The sequence below is a fragment of the Juglans microcarpa x Juglans regia genome, chromosome 2S (assembly GCF_004785595.1).
Source record: "Juglans microcarpa x Juglans regia isolate MS1-56 chromosome 2S, Jm3101_v1.0, whole genome shotgun sequence".
NCBI lineage: Eukaryota > Viridiplantae > Streptophyta > Magnoliopsida > Fagales > Juglandaceae > Juglans > Juglans microcarpa x Juglans regia.
The window spans coordinates 4221396-4242336 of record NC_054597.1 but is presented as its reverse complement, the minus strand read 5'-3'; the positions used below and the strand labels follow the sequence as shown (position 1 = coordinate 4242336).

Here is a 20941-nt window from a genome sequence, read left to right as displayed (position 1 = left end):
GTGCTAACGTGCGCGGAGTTGGTGTTGGGTATTAAAGTAGCCCAATTAGGTGGGGCCCTCCTGAAGTGGTGAGACGTTTTGGCGGTTGCATGGTTTCGGACTCGGGGCTCCGGTTTTTTAGTGGGCCATATAGATAAATAAAGAACGGTCCTAGACTCCTAGCCCAGCTAAATTAATTTTCGATATGGGCTTGAGTCTGCCCAAATTATTATGGGTAAGGTTATCTATGATTCTTTTGATAGTACAGATAAAACAAAGAATTCTTACATGAATTGAGGTTTTCAGTGAAGACATGATGCTATGTTACATCAAAATTGCTGCTTGGTTAAATAATTAAGCAAGACTGCTATTCCTCAGATGGGTACTATGTAAAAGTGCTTGGTGCCAGAGCTGATATGTCTGAACTGCCATGAGCTGAACTAAAAGTGCCCCCAAGTCATTGAGTTCTTGATCCACAAGTAGAAAGCTTGCTGCTGGTCTTGTTGAACTGAAGCCAACAATACATTACAACCTTTCTGGGAAATAGGCAATTGAATTGTCAGTCCTATAACAGTCTGGATGAAGATAAAAAGTAATGGGCAAGCAAAAGAGACCATTACTGGCACCCATTTCGCCTCCCATTATCTTTCTCCACCTTCAAGCTCCTCTAGGTCATCCAATTGAACTTCTTTGTTGTTTGATCCCCCACCTCCACTTTCATGACTTTCACCACTATTTCGAAAAAACAACCCAGATGACGTGGAATTATCTTCATCAAGATCCTCTTCATTATCTTTGTCTTTTGAATGCAATATCAAATCACTGTCCATCCAAGCAGGGCATTGATGTCCAACTCCAAGAGCAGCCTGAACTTGTGACTGAGTTGAAGGACTTGAAGAATGAAATGATGTTTCTTTAGAGTCGTACCTCAGGCAAGAACATTCAGGAACTGGATGAGAGAGAAAGGATAATGGTTTTGATTTTGTGGATGCTTCCATTAGTCCATCAAGCAATCTCTGTCTCATATGCTTGCGCACTGATTTTAGCCAAGTATGGTTTGCCTGATATAAATGGTCATGGATTTCTTCTAAAAGCTTGGCAACCTCTTTTCTGCATTCACAGAGCCACAAGAAAAATGAAATGTTTCAAAGAAACAATAGAAAATATCATTGAGTTAGCAACTTGAGATAAAATGATTAGCATTCCATTTTATCATTAACTCGAGACATGAGGATTTCCTACGTATCAGCACTGTGGAAGAATAAACCATTTAGAACTCCATAGCCTACAGCAAAACAAATATGTAGCTGGATCTTGGGGAGCAAGGTCCACAAGTTATGGAGATTTAACTTGGAAAAAACTAAAACGTTTTAGAGTGATGATATGGTCCTTACTAGCCTAGGCTGTCCAATTAGTCCTCTGTTAATATGTCACACACAACAGTGCAACAACTTCAAAAGACTAAAGGGAGACCTTTTCTGCATTTGATTCAGTGCAGTGACATAGGCAAAATAACGTTCAAAAGATTTAAATCATGCACCTTGATTTACAGTATTCAGAATTTCTTTATGAAGAAATGCAGTGTCCAGATAGATGTAATAATTACCTGTCTGGCCTATATGTTTTCAATGCAGCTGACTGATAGAGTCTGTGCCCCATTACCAAGCTGGCAAAATTTGGGTGTCCCTTGCCATCATAATCGAATCCAGTGATGAACACATCAGCTTCAACGCATATCACATAGTCAATTGCTTCCCACAGCAATTTATGGGCATTGGTCCGCAACTCCATCACTGTACTCTCAGGCTCATTATCACTCTCAGCCACCCAACCCCACCAACCTTCAACGTTATACGATTTCGGCCTAGCCGGAGGTGGTGGCAGTGGGCGAGGACGTGGCCCTTCAGTTTTCCAAGATTCATACTTGATCTTTTTCTCAATTGGAGGTGGGTTTTTAGGATAACTGCTAATATGGTTAACCTCACGACCATAAAGCCTACTGAGCTCCCAAGGAGTGGTAAGGGAAGTTTTATCAACAACATTTTCGAACATAGCATGAAGAGGAAGCAATGTCCTTTGGCCACCAAAGACTTCTCCACCAGAGACATATATTATTGTGTCCCATGAGTATCCATATGCACGAAGAAGAATACCAACCTGTAGAAATACAGATGCATATCAACTTCTCACTTACATAGATTTTCAAAATTGTCCCTTTGATAGACAACTCCGTTTATTTTTTGATAAGTAGACAACTCTGTTTATTCAAAGAGTGTAAGAGTTGATCAGCCATTGTCATAGTGAGGGCTCAAAACACAGGTTGGCCTATTACCCAACAGCCATTTTCTACAGTACTGAGACTTTGTCCAGCCGTTTTCCAGTGAAAACTGAGCGGAGTGACAGGAGCATCCTCAACCCCTCCAAATCACTTTACGTTTGATTTGTAGAACCATGCTTTAAAGCATAAGTTTTGGAGGTTATCAGGAAGCAACAATCCTAAATATTGATGTTTATTTAACCAATCTTTCAATATACAGAGAATCTCTTACCTCTTCTGGCATCAGTGGACAAGAACCACCAAGGCGCCGCTTAGCTGAATTCACTGATAACTTCTCTTCAACAATCCCACGTTTTATCATCCAAGACCTTTTGTGCTGGATGAGCTCAGTATGTACATCCTTGAAAAGAGATTCCAAAGCATAGGACAAATATCAAATTTTGCAAAGAGTTCCAAGAAATCAATCAAGCATTTCTCGTTAGAGGCAGATACCTGGAAGAGTTCAGCACAACCATGATATGCTAAAGCTTCTCTGGTCATCCCTGGGTCATAGGCTATAAATGGCCATCCAGGAGCCCGTAACCTATAAATAATATTGAAATAATTAATGCTAATTACATTAAACAAACGAAGAAAAGAAAGTAAGTTTATGATGAGCATTCAATGACCTAGATAAAACTTTGGTAGCAAGTTCATGGACCTCCTGCCGAAACCGAAGGGCATGGAAAGCAACCCTACATCTCAGCCTTTGGAGCTCTTCCTGGTGTTCAAGTTCAGGTGGAAGGATGGCCTAAATTACATCCAGAAAATATAGTAAAAACTCAATAAAGATATAGAAACAACAACGTCAAATCAAGAGCTTTTGAGTCAAACTGCAGCAAGGTTCTCAACGTTTTAGCCACAGAATAGATACAAAGAAAAAATGCTTAAGGAGACAAAAATGGAAAATCAAATACACATTCTGCCATCACTTTCACCTAAGGCCATCAGGTAATCATTAAAAACGATCATTAACTGTCAAGATTTTTAACAATCAATTTTGGATAAACAAGTCAGCTTTCTACATCTAATGGTGAATAAGTTCATTTCTTTGTTGGATACCATGCATATTAGCTTTAGAAATCCCAATGCAACACCATTGTGGTCAACATCTGATTTAGTTACTAACTCAAATAGTGATCAAATGTTGTGACATACCAGTTTTGGTTTTAGGGTATATAAGTAATTTTTCCTAGTAAACTTATATTTTTAGAATTTATATTTTTATGATTATAGTTTTACCAGAATTTATATGTACTTTATCTTTATATTTTCTATTATAGTTGCGATTTATGGTTTGTTAGAGTTTTGTTTTAATAAGGATTTCTAAAGTGTATCAGATTATGTTACTACGGTTTTGTTTTGAAATTTAAAGTTTAATTTTTTCTTCTAGTCACCAAACCTCATCACATTGTTAGCCTCTGTTTGAGAACTTCAAACCACCCAACCCGTATGTTTCTCTCGGTGATTTTGTTTGTTTTGCTAGCGTCCTAGTGGAACACCAACTCTATTGCCGTGTATTCCTCTACTCATGCACGTCTACACTCTCAATCACTCTGCACGTCTCTATCCTTCTAGAACTTTCCATATATTTTCCTCTATTAGCTACCATTATAAATATCTCTTACCTCGTACGAGAGGAGTATCTCGTGAGCCACTCCAAAGCATCTGTTTCTGAAACACCCAGAGTACCAAAACACTGCCGTTTAAGCCTTAGATTCTTTCCAACCGCCGCCAACCACCATAGGACATCAGAGCACCACCCGTGGAACCAGAAACTGCCGACCAGCTCAGCCCCAGCACACCCACTCCCTTCCGGTAAGATCTCGACCGCCGCAGCCTTTGTTTTTGTTTTCGGTAGTTCTCGGCTCAGTCTCTCTCTCTCTCTAAACTCTCTCTCTCTCTCTCTCTAAACTCTCTCTCTCTTTCTCTCACTCGGTGCCGCACCATCGTAGGAACCCCCAGTCGCGCCGCCGACCACTCCCAGCCACCAGAACTGCCGACGAGTTAGCCCCTCTCCCTCGGTGAGCTCCTCCATCGCAGACTCTTTCTCTCTCAACTCTCTATTTTCCTTTGTATATTAGCCATGTTTTCGGATTCTTGAAAGAATCTGTGGGTCTTATTGGGCCGTTGGGCCCTAAGCCCTTGTGCGTACGTGTGATGAGCCTATTCTTTTGATTGGGCTCTTGTTGTATTATTATTATTATGGGCCAGAGCTTTTAACCTTTTTACAGACTATAATAATGTTTAATTGAATTTGATCTTATTTTATTTCAATAATTATTTTAGTGAATTTTATTGAGTTTAATATTACTAGTTGAGTTATTAAATAAATATAGTTAATTAAAGGTTCATTTTTAATAAAAATGTTTAAAGAATTAGAAATATGTTTTTAAAGAATAATGTTAAGTCTAATATTTGAGTTAAATTTCCTTTGTCAATTTAGTAAGATTTTAATAAAATTTCTATGTTAAGAATTTAGTGGAATTTGTTAAGTTTCTTATAAGATTTAATAATTATGTTGAGAAATGAAACTTAGTTTAAGAATTTAAGTTTTTTTGTGAATTATTTTAAAATAGCTCGAGTATTTCTACTAAATTATAAATTAGTATTTTAAGTAATTTAAATACTATGAATTATTGATTTTAGTGTTAAACAAATATTGGTTTGACTATATTTTAGAATTCCAAAATTAGTTAAGTAAGATATTAGCATTTATTTATTTTCCAAACAATTTAGTGATAGTTATTTATTGAATATAGGTCTCAAGTTACGAAGTATTATTCAAGAAGACACACAGCGAGGTAAGTAAATTTGATCATAAATTAGGTCATCACAGTTAGCTTATATGTATGTATTATCCAAGCCAGTTCATTGATAGCCACTATTTATGAACCGCTCATGTCATATGCAAGCATGTCATCTAGCATAGCATACGACCATGTCATTCCGCATCATGTTTAAATTCAGAATTTATGATTATGTATGTAGTATGTCATGCATCTCATGTGAATAAGATACGTAAGCCATCTTAAATTCAAGTGTAAGATAATATCATATCAGTTAATAAGATGGCCATTCAGATGCATGGTACCAATGCAGTTCAGTTCAGTTCAGGGTGGTGTGCAAGTCATGAACTTAGTCGTGGTCCACCATAGTATGCTAGAATACTATCAGCAATTCCCCTTGCTGCAACGGGATGTGGGGTCGGTGCACAACCTTGCACACAGGGTTAAGTGTGTTGGCCAGTCAGATAAATCAGTTAAATCAGTCAGATCAGTCAGTTAACTCAGTTAAAACAGTCATACATAGCATAAACATCAATATGAACAGTCATGAATTTTTTTTAAGCTCAGCATGAAAGTTGTTATGAAAATCTTATGTTTATTACGTTTACGTTGTGATAGATTTCTTACTGAGTCATCGACTCATTTTAGTTTGTTTTCATGTTTTTAACCACCCAGGTGAAGATGATGATTACGAGCAGGCAGGCCAGGAGTAGAAGGAGCATTTATTTTTTTTAGTTCAGACTTTCTAAAATAAACATGTTTTTATAACATGAATTTATTTCAGTTTATTTCATTTAATGTTTTGGAAGACAGTTTTATTAGACATTTTTCCGCATAATAAAAGTTCAGTTTTTTTTAAATTATGAAATTATGGGATCTATTACCGGATTATTTTTATGGAAAATACGTGGCACTCCTAGCCTACGGGAATGGGGTGTTACAAATGTGCAGGCAAATTACTATTTTTTTATAAGACAAATTACTAAATTAACAGTCACTAAGGATCTAACACGTTGTAAGCAGGATTAAACAATAATGGTACAGTTTATTCAGCACATTATGCTATGAACAAGAATGAAAACTAGAGTAAAAATTAAGTTCAAGTGAGAGAGAGAGAGTAACTGCCATCACCTGCAAGCATCCACCTTCAGATACAACGAGTTCAACCACTGAATGTTTCTTCAATACTAAAAGAACTTGGTTCAGATAATAATACGGTGAAGCTGAGTAACGCACTTTGAAACTAGGAATTTCCTTCTTTCTCCTTGCCCATTTGAGATTTTTAGGAAGGGTCCTCACAATGTTGACATCTTTTGTCAAGGCTGCCATGAACTGGTCCTCATTGTACAGGTATGCAAAACTCTTGAACTCAGAGCTGTATATATTATATTATATAATAACTAACTGAGAACATTAAATGGACACATCAATTTTAGGGAACAATCAAATTTGGTCAAAATTTTAATGAATGTATGAAAGTAAGGCAACCTGATCCCCTTGCTTCTTGTAGTTGACTGGATCTCAGGAATTACTAAGGTAGCATTAAGAAGCCGAGAAACTACAACCACATCGCATATCTGAAAGATAACAATGATATCTATCACAATTTAATATATATATTTAAATAAAAATAGAATGTAAGAGATTCCAGCATGACATCCTCACCGAATTCCTGATCTCATGGAAACCACCTTGTATTCTAACAAAGATTAACCCATTTGTTTGTGAACTGGGATCTGTTACATATGTTTGATTAGAAAACCTCTTAAGTTAAAAAACAAAGAGAACTGCTACTATGCCGTCCCAATTATACCGCTCACTTTGCCCCATGGACGTTGCACCACCATGTGATGCCACATGGTTTATTAAAAAAATTAAAAATAAAAACACAAACATAAAAGGGGCATATGGAATCTAGGGTTTCAGTCTTCATCTTTTTGTGTTTTCAGACACTATTTTGTTTTGAATATATATTTTTTTGTTTTTTTTTTTTTTTTTATAAACCACGTGGTACCAAGTGGTGGTTTTTTGTTTTTTTTTTTTAATAAACCACGTGGTACCAAGTGGTGGTGCCACGTAAATGGGGATAAAGTGAGCGGTATAACTAGGGCGGCATAGTAGCATTTCTCAAAAACAAATGTGAAAAACTAAAAACTAGAAAAATGAAAATGTCAGTTTTCTTCACCATAACTCCCCCACACTAGGTCCCCAACCGACCCATCACTACCAGAGAAGAGGGCTGGACTGCATTTCATATGTGCAGCAGCGTCAATGTATCAAACCCAACTTTTAGGTGTTGAAAAAACAGGAAAATAACTTAAGTTATTACGATGATCCAGAAACAAGATTTAAAAGACATCCTGAATGGATGGTATAGACAAAAAGATACCAAAATTACTGGCATAAGGCACGCCAAATACTTTTTTTTTTTTTTTTTTTAAACAGCATATGATACCAAAATTACCTACAGAGAATTTAAAGAGCTAGGATAAAGTGCTGAAGAGAAATAAATGAACAGCACATTTGAAGCAAATTTGGTAAACAAGAAATCAGGTAAAACCAAACAGGTTCTTAGAAAATACTTCACTTTCAGATCTTTGTTTAGATCCGAATTCATATTCCTTGTTCACACAAAGGACATAGCCAGTTACCAAGAAGCTTTCAACTATCAGGTCAACTACGAAGATGCAGCCTCTATAAAGCATTGAACTAATACATAATTCACTATGAATATGTATATATATGACAACTAACCAGCATAGTATCCTCTGGGATTTGCATCAGGATGCAAAGATTCAAGAAGCCTTATTGGACCCCACAGCCGTCTATACATTGGACTCTGCAACAGAAATTTGTACTAGAACAGTAAGCAGCCATAATCAGACAACATGAGACACAGACAGATAACACGATCCCCATAATACTATACTAGTCCAATTTGAAGAGGAAGAACGCGATAAAACCATGATGGGAGCTGTACACTAAAGTTCTTGCGATAATTAAAAAAAAAAAATTCCAAAACAAAATCCTAATATTATTTTGCAGCCAAAACTTATTAGCCCAAAGCGACGGTAATGTACTCATTTCGGAGAACAATAACATAATCACACCATAAGCATCCATCAACAAAACAAAATAAAACAGTAATAGAGCTCGTAAACGCCACAGTCAAACAGTGTGAACTCTGTGGAAGCACATACGGGAAACGGAGTAAAAGAAAAGAAAACAGAAAGAGAAAGAATTGATCTTTGTGGGTGCATTTGCACATTACAGTTCTGGGGAAATTTGCACTTTCAAAGATGGGTCTCCAGGAGAAGACTGTAATTGAAGACTGGTACTCTATAATGCCACCCTCAGTGAATCTAGCAAGCAAAAAGTGAATGAAGAGAGAAAAAGCTGATAGCAGAAGCCCAAACAGACCAATCCACTTCAGTCTAGAGTTCAAGAACATTTTCCCCTGCCCTTTCATAGAAACCTCTATCTATGGCTTCCAAAATCTCTCCAAGAAAATCTCTCTCTTTCTCTCTCTGACCAACAGAGCTATAAAGCCGGAAACTGAGAAGGAATTAGAAGTCTTGGTAGAAAAGACAGCGACGGAGAGAGAAAGTTGACTCGTGTGAGTTCATGTCTCGTGGACTATAGGATTAGGAGGTGTTTGAACTTTCGAACGGACACGTTTACCCTGGTCCCTTTCTCTCTTTCAGTATGTAAATTTCTCTTTTCCTTTTATTTGCGTCGTACTGTATTGATTTGGATTGTCTATCAATAATTATATAATTTTTTTTGAATAAAAAAAAACCGTTCAAGAATAATTGATATTATCTCATTAGAGTTTTGAGCATACTCTACAATTTAAAATAGAAAAAAAAATATAGATATATAAGAAGTATCTTATTAATAAGACTGATTTAATTACACAAAATTAAATTATCTCATCTGATATAATCATTATAATTTTTCTAAATTTTTATATAAAATATAATAAATAATTTAATTTTTTTAAATTTTAAAATAAAAATAATATTATAATAATATTTTATTCAACTTTTAATAAAATATTTTATCACATAATTATAAATGTCGATTCAATTGCTCGGACATTCTTAAATATGTATTTTTGACAAATTATAATCTTATTGGTCGGGATAATAATTTCTGGCCTCAAAATCATGTCTAGATGAGCGCTGAAAGGGCTGGAGTCAAAGTCAAATTTTAGACTTTTCTCAGATGCATCTTTTTCTGCAGACAGTGGACTGGATGGAGGAGGGCATTTGGCGAATGAACGAGCAAAAGTAGCGTTTGAAATCGTAAAAGAAGCAGCTTTTGCTTTGGATATTCATGTATAGACAGACATGAAGAGAGGGCAGGCAATCTAGAGAGTGCTGTTGTTGCTGGGTGAGAACCAAAACTGGACAAAGGAGTTAATGAAATTAGGTAACATCATCAGTTAAATACCCTCCCACCCACTTCAGATTAAATTCATTTCAATTCAGAGCAAGTTTTCAACGAAAATCATAGCGTTGTTATTAATTTTGTAACCAAAACCCATATTTTTGCTAAGCATATCCCTTGGTTAATTATTATGAACGGAAGGAAACTTTCTTTGTTATGATAGTAAAGCTTTCCAAGACAAAAGTAGGTTTAAAGTTCAAGAAATTCCTCTTCATTACCAATTTAACCAATACTTTAAGACACTACCCTGTGTTATTAATTGCCTTTAAGAAATTCCTTGAAATATATATATATATATATATATATATATATATGGACGTTGCACATTGCGTTGACAATTATGCAAAGAAAATCGACAAGGAAACGGCCCTCCTTTAAAAATAAAAAATAAAAAATAAAATAAAAAACGATGTCACCTATCTACATTGAAAAGAAAACTGCGTTTAAAGATAAATTGAGATTCACAGATATAATTGTCAAAAAAATTTCTTGCCTCTTTAGTTTGATGTTGTTCTTGAAAGATGGGCATTTTTAACCGAGTCTCCTGCCATCACCTCTTATCCTTAATTTTAAGGCTTTATTTGGTTACACAAATCATGAATAGTACTACATATATCTACATTTTTACTTACGTTTTTACTTACAAAACTCGTTTTGTTAGTTTTATTTTGAAATTCAGATTTTAAATTTTAAATTTTATAGTTTTCAACGTATCAATAACTAACATGTGGAGAAATAAATTTTTTGTAAATTTTTCTTAAGTACATTTAGCATTTTTCCACAAATCATATCATCCGATCTCATTTAATCATTATGATTTTCTCAAACTTTCATACAAAATATAATAAATAATTTAACTTTTTCAAATCTTAAAATAAAAATAATATTAAATATTTTATTCTAATAATATTTTATTTAGACTTTCAATTTTCATCTCATATTTTAACCAAATGATGAGATGTTGATTTGACAAAGAGTAACACGCTAATATTTTGAACTATTTGCCGCCATCAAATTTTGCACGAAAACAACAAAACTAGCTATAAAACATGTTCTTGTTGTTGTTGGTGGCTTGTAAAAGTAATACTAAATACAGTCATAAATTGTATAAATACAGCGCACTTCTTTTAAAAAAGAGTAAAGTCCACTATAAAAAATTAATTTTCTCATGTAAATTCATATTTACTCATTTTTTTTTCAAAATAAGTGTGCAACACTTGAATACTCTATGACTACAAATATAATTTCTCCCTCCTAATATTCAAGGATTCTTAAGAAATATTAATATATTAATGTCCTCTATTAAGAGTTAAAAAATCCTTAAATTCTCCAAGAAATTATACTAACATTAAAATTATTTAGGAAACAATATTAGAAGGCCCCAAGAAAGAAATTCTCTAAATAAGAAATTAGAAAAACTATTAAGAAATAAAAACTTCTAGGAAAATTATTTCTGATTCACGAGTATAAACTATAAATAGTTATTAACCTTATTAGTTTATATAAGAGAGAGAATTGTTAGTGTAAGCATTTACTATAAAAATTTATGGTATCTGTATTCAACATGATAGGTTATTATATTACTGTATCAAAATTAAAAAGGCCTTCTAGAGTTGTAGCCCTAGGCCTCAATTTAAATTGGGCCGCCCCATGCACCAAAATCTTCCGGCATAATCAATGATCATGCACCAAAAGGCAAAAACAGAGAATTTCTTCCACACCGCTAAGCGTTCTCCATCCTCTGCGCAACTTTATTTCACAATGAAATCACCCTGTAAGATGAACCCAATGGCATACCAAAATAGTTCATAGGGTGAATGCCCACCCTGCAACAAAAAATGCTAGCCAAAACTCAACAGCCCCTTCAACCTCCCCATCCCAACTTCAAATTTACCCAAAATTAATTCTCCTCAACACTGCTTCAAAACATAAAGGACCTGTCCTTAAATTTTAAAGAATTTTAGCATCAGCATTACAGAATAAAGCAGTACTCAATGGCCATAAACCCGAACCCCTTCCATGGCCCTAGTCTTAGTACATTCTTAGTCTTCCAAGTATTTAGGTTTACCAAGCACGGGGACATCCAGAGTTGACATACAAACATATGTAATATTCTTGAAAGAAAAATAACTGGAGTAGAACTTTAGGCACCCCAAAAATAAAGAGAAAAGTGCCGAAAACAATGTGGTATAACTTCATTGTTTTTTTTTTATAAGTAATGTGGTACAAATTTATACCATATTATATGAATTTATATATAATGTGGTATAAATTCATCGTAACAGGGACTTGTGCCATTCTTGGCTACATTCGTAGAAAACTAACAACAACAAAGAGCCAGAACCTATGCAACACCGTGCGATCATGCAACATGATTGATTATTCATCCACGCTTGTTCAGACCATGAAAGAAACGATGCTTTCTCCTCTTTGAATGCCGTTGAAAACCCTTTGACATCACATAGGGGATAAAATGTACCTAGATAGGCACAACAGATCACCGTTAACTTACACATATAATAGAACCTAATACTTCATGCAAGAATATCATATGGTACTAGCATAAACGTAAAGATTTAAAATTTACAAGACAATGAGAAGTTTCAACTGTGAGGTCCTTATTTCTTTTCCTCAGCTATATGGTACTTATTTCATCTGATGATAATATACAGAAAAGGGGATTTGGATGTTTCACAAAATTGATCTACATGGCTTTATACATGACATTTGAAGGTAGAGACTACGTGAGTCATTGATCAAAGTGAGAGCTATAATAGCTGCTGATTGCCTGGTAAAATTATATGCTTTCATTGGAGCAATACAGCTTCGACATTACCACCACTTCTAAGAGGGCTGTCACTTTCTAAAAATCCCAGTAGGAATGTAGATTCATATGGAATCATTATGGATATATAAGACAAACTTGAAATATAAGAATCTGAAGAGATGATCCATGCCCCGGTAGTATATGAGATCATAAAAATGGAGCACAAAAATCCATGCAAATTGAGCCTTAACAAGAAATACGAAAACTTGCAAGAAAACGTCATCTGCAGATAAATTTTGAAGACATGGTACTCTGCAAACTTTTGTTGAAAACTCAAAAGCATAGAACTAAACCTGAGAATTATTACGTATGCCAAAATCCTGAAGCACAGAGTGATCATCTAGTAGCTTCTCCTTATTGCACGAAAGACAATAATTCGCCCACACATGCTTCCTGCAAATACATGACAGAGAAGCCTAGTACATCGTTACAACATTCACCGTTTTGCTTAGCAAGGGGGAAAAATATGAAGCACCTGTTCAGGGTTTTGATACAGATGGAAAAAATCAAAGAAAGATGCTTCCCATGAAGGCTTATCTTAACGTAAAGGATAGAGCTAATCACAAACTACAAAGACTATACTAGTAACTCGGAGTACTTCATAGATTTCTAACAAACAATATTCGAGGAAATGATTAAGCTACCATGAAATGTGACGATGACCCATGTGGGATTGCTCCATGGCGTTCACTTTCTTCTCTATTGCAAGCTTCAAATCCTTCACCGTCGCCGAATTCACCAATGCCACATCTTTACCACCAACAGAAAACAACAACAACAACTAATTTATTATATACTACCAACCTTGAAGGTGCTTGTCGAAATGCCAAGCTGGGAGAGGTAGAGAGGGGCGAGTGGGTACCGAAGGAATTGCCGTCCAACTTAAGGACGGAGACGCGCATGGCGCTGCCCAACTCGAGGCTGATGAGGGTGTCCACGTCCGACAGGGTCGGATCCTTGGGGACATCGGCAAGTACGGGATCGTCAAGAAGAGCGGCGAGAGTCGAGTTTAACCTTGCCTTCTTGACCTTGAAGTCTCTGTCGTACTCGTAATCTCCGGTGTTTTCTTCCCTCTTCTTCGTGCTACTTTCCATCGTCTTTCTTCGAGAAGCGTACTGAATCTAACAGAGGCCCTAAGGTTGAACCGTAATCCAGGTTTCCACACAAAACGCAACGAATCTTAAATCGACCCAGATCTGACCGCATGCCAGGTCGCCCGCGTTGCCACGCAGCGTGGACGCCTCGCTATTTTAGCACTGGCATTGGCGTAACTAAATGCCAATGTCGCTAAATTTTGGCTTAAGTAGTTTAAAAGTGATGTTCATTAGAGTAATCAAAATTTTAAGATTTCATTTTTGAGTTACAGTAAATTTATTATTTTTTTTAAATTTAATCGGTTACTATTCATTTCTAAATTAATATTTTATTCTAAAAATATTCTCAATGGCTATTATTGTATAATTAGGTTGAGAAAGAAAATAGTTATAAAATAATATTTTAAAATAAAAATTAAATTATTAATTAATATATAGAATATATTTGCAAAATATAAAAAAATTATTATTAAAATATCTAATATTATATTATTATTTTGATTTTTAGATAGATAGTTCAATGTGGACTAACCTCTCTAATGGTTTTGATTTTAGCCAAAACCCTCAACTTCTAGTCAAATTTTAGACTTGCACTAGCTAGACCATTGTCAATACTCTTAGAGACGTAAAATGTTTGAATAAAATGATATTTTAAAATATATTTCGCAATATATATTTTAAAATAGAGATATTTTTATAAAATAATATTATTTTTATAAATTATTTTTAAAAAAATACACTTTATTTTAAAAATATAATTATGTAAAACATTGTGAAAAGTGATGTGTGTTTATAATTTTTCAAAATGTTTTGTTTAGTAGTGTTATGGAGAGGAAAAAATATTCACAAACTAGCATAATTTTGTGCAATTGGTTAGAAAATAATGCTACTTAGCAATTTGAAACTTATTGCTCAGATAACTCTATTGGTGTGGAACTTAGGGTTTCAATCTTCATTTTTTTATACTTTTGAATGACATTTTATTTTGAATTTTTTTTTTTTTTAATAAACCACATGGCACGTCAAGAGATCCATCAGGGCGATAAGTTTCAGATGGTCCAATAGCAGTACTCTCTGTTAAAACTATTTTACTATAAAAGTAACTTTATAATTTGACATACTATATAAAACCACATCATTTTATAAATTTACTTTTGTATAATCCATTTGTTGTTAAAATATTTCTCTAAAGTTGTGTTTGGATGTTGAGCCGAGTTAAGTTTTTTATAAATAGTAGTAAGTTAAATAGTGAATGGAGTTATGTGGGGCCCATCTAAATTGAGTTTAAAGTGTGTTTGGATGTTAAGATGAATTTAATACTTTTTATGAAAAATTAAAAAAAGTTGTGGGTTTCACATATAAATATGTTTTAAGTTAATAAAAGTTGTGAGTACCACGTGTAAAAAGATTTTGAGTTGGGATGAGTTTAGTAATTTAAGAGTTTAGTGTTTGAATGTTAAACTCAACTTAAAATTAGACTGAATTTAACTAAACTCGGCTTAATTTGGAAACCAAACGCAACCTAAATAAAATGTAATAAATTAAATACCACATTATGAAATGGCATGAGAACGATAATAAAAAAAAAACGAAACAACGATAATAAATAGTACTACACATTTTAGAGAAATGATTTGTACAAGTCTCAAATAAACAAGTCACATATAAGCCCCTGTAAAAAAGTAGACTTCACGTAAAAAAATTATTCTTTATTAGTAAGATTCATTTTTTTACAAATGACTTTTATGAAATTTATCTATTTAAAACTTGTACCTAACATTACTACACATTTGAAAGCGGAACGCATTTTTGGTAGTTTGTGGCAAAGCAAAAAACAGATGGACCTGAAGATTTAGAGCTCATTTGAGGTGAAAGCATTTTCAGAATATCTCATAATTCTATGAATAGTAATGAAATAATTTTAGTTAAGATGTTTTATTGAATTTTAGAAAAGAAAAAAAAATTAAATAAAATTATTATAAAATGATTTAAATATTATTTTTGTTTAGAAATTTTGAAAAAATAATATTTTTTTTATATTTTATTTAAAAGTTCGAAAAAGTTGCATTGAGGATGGAATACTCTTTAGTCTTTAACTAATCATTTGCTGCATCTGCGTTTGGCGTGTCAGTTGGCATTACTCAAGAAACACCCAGAGGGGAAAGGAGATACATATGAAAGGGAAAAAAACGAAAAAGAAAAAGAAGAAGATGAATTTCGCAGTCGTTACTCTCACTCCTTCAAGCTAGTCATCTGACTTAACTCCAGCTGTTGATCCTCTATTCGGCTCGTGGCTCGTGAAAAATCTCTGCTCGCAAAAGACATGGTATCTACTTTAGCAAGGCGCCTCTGTTGTATCTTCAAAATAGTTTGGGAAACTTCTCCTATTGCAGGTCGCTTTCTTGGTAGATTGTGCAGACATTTATGAGCAATAACGGCGAGGCCCCTCACTTCCTCAAGGCTGCATTCTCCAACAAGTTCTTTATCGAGTATTTCGTCGACACCAGTTGGACTCATGTTGGCCTTAAAACAAAATATTGAAATGAATAAAGGTTTATATGGCTAGAGAGTTTGCAAATGCAGATCATTAGATATAAGTAGCACTCCAAAGGGCTAATAACTCACAAGATTTATATATTCCATCAAGTTTTGTTGAGGGTGGATGGCCGTGATGAGTTCAAAGATGATAATACCAAAACTGTAGATATCACTCTTCATTGTGAACTTGTTTGTTGACATGTACACTGGATCTATGTATCCATACGTGCCTTTCAAGCCAGAATTCCGGCCATCAAAAACCTCTTCCTTTGACAACCCAAAATCAGCAACCTACAAATTGAAGGTAACCACAGAAAGGATACTGAAAAGTCATGGTAACAAACATAATGCTACCATGCATATATATATATATATATATATATAAATATATAATGCCAGTCTCAGGACCACAAAAGTGGTGCATTGCTTCTCTCTTTATTACTGTTTTTCTATTTCATGTTTCCCTATTCATATGCATTAGCAGTTTTACGCTCTTAAAATTGGCACCTTGAGCAAACCGGGGCGGGGCGGGGGGAGGGGGGGTGTTCTTGATAAAACTAAGAATTATAAAATCTGATCTCGGTAGTACAGTAATGAATCTCAGATACAAATGGATTTAATAGAACGTTTTTGCATGCTAGCTTACCTTGGCTCTCATTGAGCTGTCTAATAATATATTAGCAGACTTCAAATCACGATGGATTACAGGTGGGACTGCCTGTTCAAGAATTTTCATATGAATGGACAATAAAAAAATTCACTTGGATAAAAATAATAATAATAAAACAGAGAACGTAATATTCAACTTACCCCTTCATGAAGGTACTCAATCCCATGTGAAATATCAAGAGCAATTTGAAGCCTTTCATTCCAACTCAAAATCTGATCTTCTTGACCTAGGCAAATGCACATCAGAATGATTCTTAGTAAGAACAACCGAAAACCCATTCCAGCGAGAACAGGGGGAAGTTCTGGTGCCTGTTTGGATTTAAGTTTGGAATTTTAAAAAGTGCTTTTAACAGCCTAAAAGCTCTTTTAAAGAAAAAAAATAGTCTGTTTGGTAAATTTATAAAAAGTGCTTCAAGCACATAAAAAAAAAGCTGAAAATCCACTTTTTTTAAAAAAATCAAATTGAAGCTTTAATTGGTAAACATGCACCTAAAGTGCTTTTAAATTTAGTTACGGTGATTTTTTAAAAATATAGCATTATCCGCAAGAGCTTTTCAACAAAAGCTTCAATTTTATTTTATTTTTTATTTTTTTTAAAAAGTGGATTTTCAGCCTTTTTTAGGTGCTTAAAGCACTTTTTATACATTTACCAATTAAAAGCGCTACTATGAAAAGCTCTACAATTAAAAGCGCTACTATGAAAAGCTCTATTTCATACTGCAGACAAACACCTCTACCCTCTTCCCATGTAGGGTACATGTCTTCCAGCAGACAAACACCACAAAAATAACAAATCTTGAGATGGATATTAAACAGGGTTCTGAGCTTACCATATAGAACCTTTGCCAAACTCCCATTGCTCATGAACTCATAAATTAACATGTGATGTCCTTTGTCAACACAATATCCTACCAAATTCACAAGATTCCTGTGATGAAGTCTTCCAAGCACAGAAACCTGTATCAACCAGCTAATTTGATAAACTGAACATGCTTTATGGATGATCAAAATTGCAATATACACAGCCATTTATAAATTATGATAGCCCTCATAAGAGAAAAACGGCATACAACGGCCAAACTAGTAAATCATAAAAGTGTACTTACAGAAAAATCTAATGACACTAATGACACTGTCATGATCTCTCTAGTAACAAACAAAAAATTAATGCACTCGGAAAAAAAAAAAAAAAAGTCTCCAGACATGCAGTCTCTAACTAAACTCAATGAATACCACCATCCCCGTAGAATGCCATTATGAATTTTTAGGAAGGCCATTAGGAAGGTCCAGATATGCAGTCTCCAACTAAACTTGATGCCACTAGTAGAACTTTTGAAATAGTTTAGTTCTCTTTCAACTTTCATGCGTCCATGTGGATTAGAGAAAAGGGAAAAGATTTAAAAAAATCTATGAAATATATTAGGAAAAATATTTTTTCTCTTTTTAATTTTGTTCAGAACATACATATTAAGAGATCAAAGAACTCCGTCCTTCCTAGACCAAGCAAGCCCTTACCTCTGTTTGAAATTCTCTCTCTCCCTGTTTGGAATCAGAAGCCAGCACCTTCACAGCTACTACTTCTCCGGTAGGCATTGTTGCTTTATAGACTGGACCAAATGACCCTTGTCCCAAAATGGTTGTAAAATTCTGTGTGGCTTTCTGAATATCCCTGGAAGGCATGATGGGTTAAAAAATCATACATATGGCACAACATATCAATCTTCTTCTTTTTTACAAGTAACACAACATTATCACCTAAATGCTTTCAAAATTTGATATATAGTTATAAACTTCAGAAGATCTAAATTTAAGAACCAATAACCTTTCAACTTCACCTCTTTGGTCATCGAATAAAATAAAAATAGGCGGACTAAATTTTCCCTTGCTGATCATCAGCAGAAACTGTCACAGCAGACAATGCACAGCAGATGATACTAGAGTTTAATGCTGACAACCGGTAGCTAAATTCACAGGCACCTAGGCTTTTAAAAACTACTTAACTGCTCATGATAGTCAAATCTAATCTACCAAGAGACTATATATAGCTAGGTTTGCCTTCTAGTACTGCCTCTCTCTATCTTTGACAAGTCTCTAATCAGGAACACCCCCCCCCCCCCACACCCCCCGCGCGGAGTGAGAAAAACCCCAAAAACCTCTCGACATCCAACATAACCAAAAGCCAAAAAGCAAATATGTGGATGTCATTTAATTCACGGTTGTTATACAATAAATTCTACTAGTAAGCAGCATCCACAAAAGGAAGACTTTGGAAGCATACAACATCAACTATTGTCCATATACCCCATAATAAAATTCAAGCTCGAGCAAAGCTCAAAATCTACATACTTGTACGGGTATCTAAGTATGCCTGATGCAGAAACAAAGCCACCTTTATTCTGATGTTTCCACCAAGGCCAATAACCTTTCGGAAGTTTGTTAGATCCCTGTATGGCTATCGAACTTGTCAGAGACGCACTAAAGTCAGTGCTTGTACCTGTCCCATTTGTGCGTATAGGAAGGGTCGCACTTGGTATACTACGCTCATTTGCACATCGTCGAAGATGAGCTCGCTTTTTGTACCACCTTATGCCAAAAAATATGAGTGAAGCTATCACAATTCCAAGGGCTAGACCAACTGAGACACCAATGATTACCAAATCAGCCTTATTAACCATTCTTTGGTCTCTTTTGGAATTCCAACTTTGAAAACATCTTCAGGGGGAGTAGTGTAGGCTCACTGTCATAAGATGAAGACATATATTATGCAAACTTAAAGGATATTGTAAACAAGATCTGTACACAATGACTACCCAATAAGGAAATATCATATACTTATTGTAATGATTTTTATATTTCTTTGCGGAAATATGAGCATCTAACTAAAAATGGAAATTGCCGAGGTCCTTTGGACCAATTGGCAAGACCTTGGTTTCTCACTAAGAGAACCAAGGATCGAATCCCCCTCCCCCATGTATAAAAAAAAAAAAACTAAAAATGGAAATCCAACCGTCAAAAATAGAATCTACCTATCCACAAAATGTTCATCAGCAGACAACTTCATATAATTACCAATATTTTCAATACTAAAAATTCCCATATTATCCTCTGTCATTAAGACAACTACAGCTAAAACCAGAAGGATCAAATAATCTTCCCTTAAACTCCTACACATACTCATAACGCCAAACCCACCAAAAGAACAACAAAACAATATAAACCCAAGAAACACAAACAAACCAACAACACAATCAAGCATAATTCCTTGAAACGCTGTCTCCCATAAAGCCAAAAAAGCCAGTCCCTCCTAGAGAACAACAAAGCATTATAAATCCAATAACCCTCTCAACCAAAACAAACAAATAGTTTCCGAGAGTTCCAAAAGTTCCCAAAACCCACGAAACCTTGAAGAAGACCCACGTACCTTATCAACTGATAACCCACACAATTTGATCATCGGAATATAAGCCTAAACTACTGAAGCTTCTTTCGCCTTCAGATATTTACTGGGTCAAGAGTGAAGTCTCGAGTTGTGACCAAGTTGAAGATAGAAACTGTTGAGAGAGAGAAAGAGAGAGAAGTCTGCGTTGGAGGGCTTTGGCCTTTGGGAGGTGGAATGGAATAAAGAAACGTAATTGGTGGGATCGGGAAGAGAAGTTAACAGGAAAAACAGAGGTGCCCACAAAAAAAGAAAGACACCAACAAAACAAAACAAGGAATAACAGGGACGTAGTCGCGCAGGCCAATAAGACTAACCAATAAATAAAGTTTAAGACTCTAGATGTATTCGTAAATTATCTCAATTTATTTTAATTTATCTCAATTTATTTTATTATTATTTATCAATTTTAATTTATAAATCTTATTAATATTTATAACTCATCTCATTACTATTTATAACTCATTTTATTATTATTTACAATTCATTTTAACTTATTTTTAAATCCAAACGATGCCTAAATAGCCGGTTAATCTTTGTTCATTTTGGCCGTACTCGGGTCGCTCAACTTAGGCCTATCCGCCTCTTTATAAACCTTTTACGATTCCTTTACTTTTTTTTTTCTTTTTTCTTTTTGGTTGATCTTTCAATGCTTTTGGTTTGGTGTACTGTTCTATGATCTACCACTTTTTATGGGAACAGCCTTGAAATTGAAAAAAAATTATAAATATTTTAGTCATAAAAATATTTTATAAAAATAAATTTAAAATTATTTTTAGTATAAAGTGAATAAAACGTATAATATTAATTTGTAGGTTAATTTTTATTAAAAAAAATTAT

General features: G+C 34.6%; 3 protein-coding genes across 7 annotated transcripts; all 3 read right to left on the bottom strand.

Annotated features, from left to right (window-relative positions):
* Positions 1-227: 227 nt before the first annotated feature.
* Positions 228-8788, bottom strand: LOC121252175 (O-fucosyltransferase 27-like). 3 transcript variants are annotated; one of them, XM_041151673.1, is made up of 10 exons: positions 8357-8788; positions 7840-7924; positions 6751-6821; positions 6574-6662; positions 6217-6460; positions 2926-3047; positions 2750-2840; positions 2529-2657; positions 1586-2136; positions 228-1089 (listed from the first exon to the last, which is right to left on the bottom strand). In XM_041151673.1, the coding sequence occupies exons 1-10, from the start codon at positions 8552-8554 to the stop codon at positions 621-623; spliced, it is 2049 nt and encodes a 682-aa protein (XP_041007607.1). In that variant the 5' UTR covers positions 8555-8788; the 3' UTR covers positions 228-620. The 3 variants fall into 3 exon arrangements, with proteins under 3 accessions (XP_041007607.1, XP_041007609.1, XP_041007608.1); XM_041151675.1 differs by having other exon boundaries at positions 8506-8788; XM_041151674.1 differs by having other exon boundaries at positions 8350-8497.
* A 2279-nt stretch (positions 8789-11067) lies between these two features.
* Positions 11068-13642, bottom strand: LOC121252328 (U11/U12 small nuclear ribonucleoprotein 25 kDa protein). Of its 2 annotated transcripts, XM_041151935.1 has the most exons (5): positions 13227-13638; positions 13009-13114; positions 12658-12757; positions 11882-12016; positions 11068-11479 (listed from the first exon to the last, which is right to left on the bottom strand). In XM_041151935.1, exons 1-4 carry the CDS (start codon positions 13456-13458, stop codon positions 11921-11923), a joined length of 534 nt encoding a protein of 177 aa, XP_041007869.1. In that variant the 5' UTR covers positions 13459-13638; the 3' UTR covers positions 11068-11479; positions 11882-11920. The 2 variants fall into 2 exon arrangements, with proteins under 2 accessions (XP_041007869.1, XP_041007868.1); XM_041151934.1 differs by lacking the exon at positions 11068-11479 and having other exon boundaries at positions 11709-12016; positions 13227-13642.
* A 1883-nt stretch (positions 13643-15525) lies between these two features.
* Positions 15526-20401, bottom strand: LOC121252239 (calcium/calmodulin-regulated receptor-like kinase 2). 2 transcript variants are annotated; one of them, XM_041151784.1, is made up of 9 exons: positions 20087-20392; positions 19903-19969; positions 19012-19402; positions 18181-18334; positions 17496-17622; positions 16807-16892; positions 16643-16714; positions 16084-16287; positions 15526-15981 (listed from the first exon to the last, which is right to left on the bottom strand). In XM_041151784.1, exons 3-9 carry the CDS (start codon positions 19338-19340, stop codon positions 15691-15693), a joined length of 1263 nt encoding a protein of 420 aa, XP_041007718.1. In that variant the 5' UTR covers positions 19341-19402; positions 19903-19969; positions 20087-20392; the 3' UTR covers positions 15526-15690. The 2 variants fall into 2 exon arrangements, with proteins under 2 accessions (XP_041007718.1, XP_041007717.1); XM_041151783.1 differs by lacking the exon at positions 19903-19969 and having other exon boundaries at positions 20087-20401.
* Positions 20402-20941: the final 540 nt, after the last annotated feature.

Coding starts and splice junctions, on each gene's coding strand:
- LOC121252239 (XM_041151783.1), bottom strand. CDS start 19,340: ATGGTTAATAAGGCTGATTTGGTAATCATTGGTGTCTCAGTTGGTCTA. Junction 16,288..16,642: donor ACAGCTCAATGAGAGCCAAG/GTAAGCTAGCAT, acceptor TTCAATTTGTAG/GTTGCTGATTTTGGGTTGTC. Junction 15,982..16,083: donor TGATGGAATATATAAATCTT/GTGAGTTATTAG, acceptor TTTTGTTTTAAG/GCCAACATGAGTCCAACTGG.
- LOC121252328 (XM_041151934.1), bottom strand. CDS start 13,458: ATGGAAAGTAGCACGAAGAAGAGGGAAGAAAACACCGGAGATTACGAG. Junction 13,115..13,226: donor GTTGGACGGCAATTCCTTCG/GTACCCACTCGC, acceptor TTGGTGGTAAAG/ATGTGGCATTGGTGAATTCG. Junction 12,017..12,657: donor GCATACGTAATAATTCTCAG/GTTTAGTTCTAT, acceptor GTGCCTATCTAG/GTACATTTTATCCCCTATGT.
- LOC121252175 (XM_041151673.1), bottom strand. CDS start 8,554: ATGAAAGGGCAGGGGAAAATGTTCTTGAACTCTAGACTGAAGTGGATT. Junction 2,841..2,925: donor GCTACCAAAGTTTTATCTAG/GTCATTGAATGC, acceptor TATTATTTATAG/GTTACGGGCTCCTGGATGGC. Junction 2,658..2,749: donor GTTGTGCTGAACTCTTCCAG/GTATCTGCCTCT, acceptor TCTCTTTTCAAG/GATGTACATACTGAGCTCAT.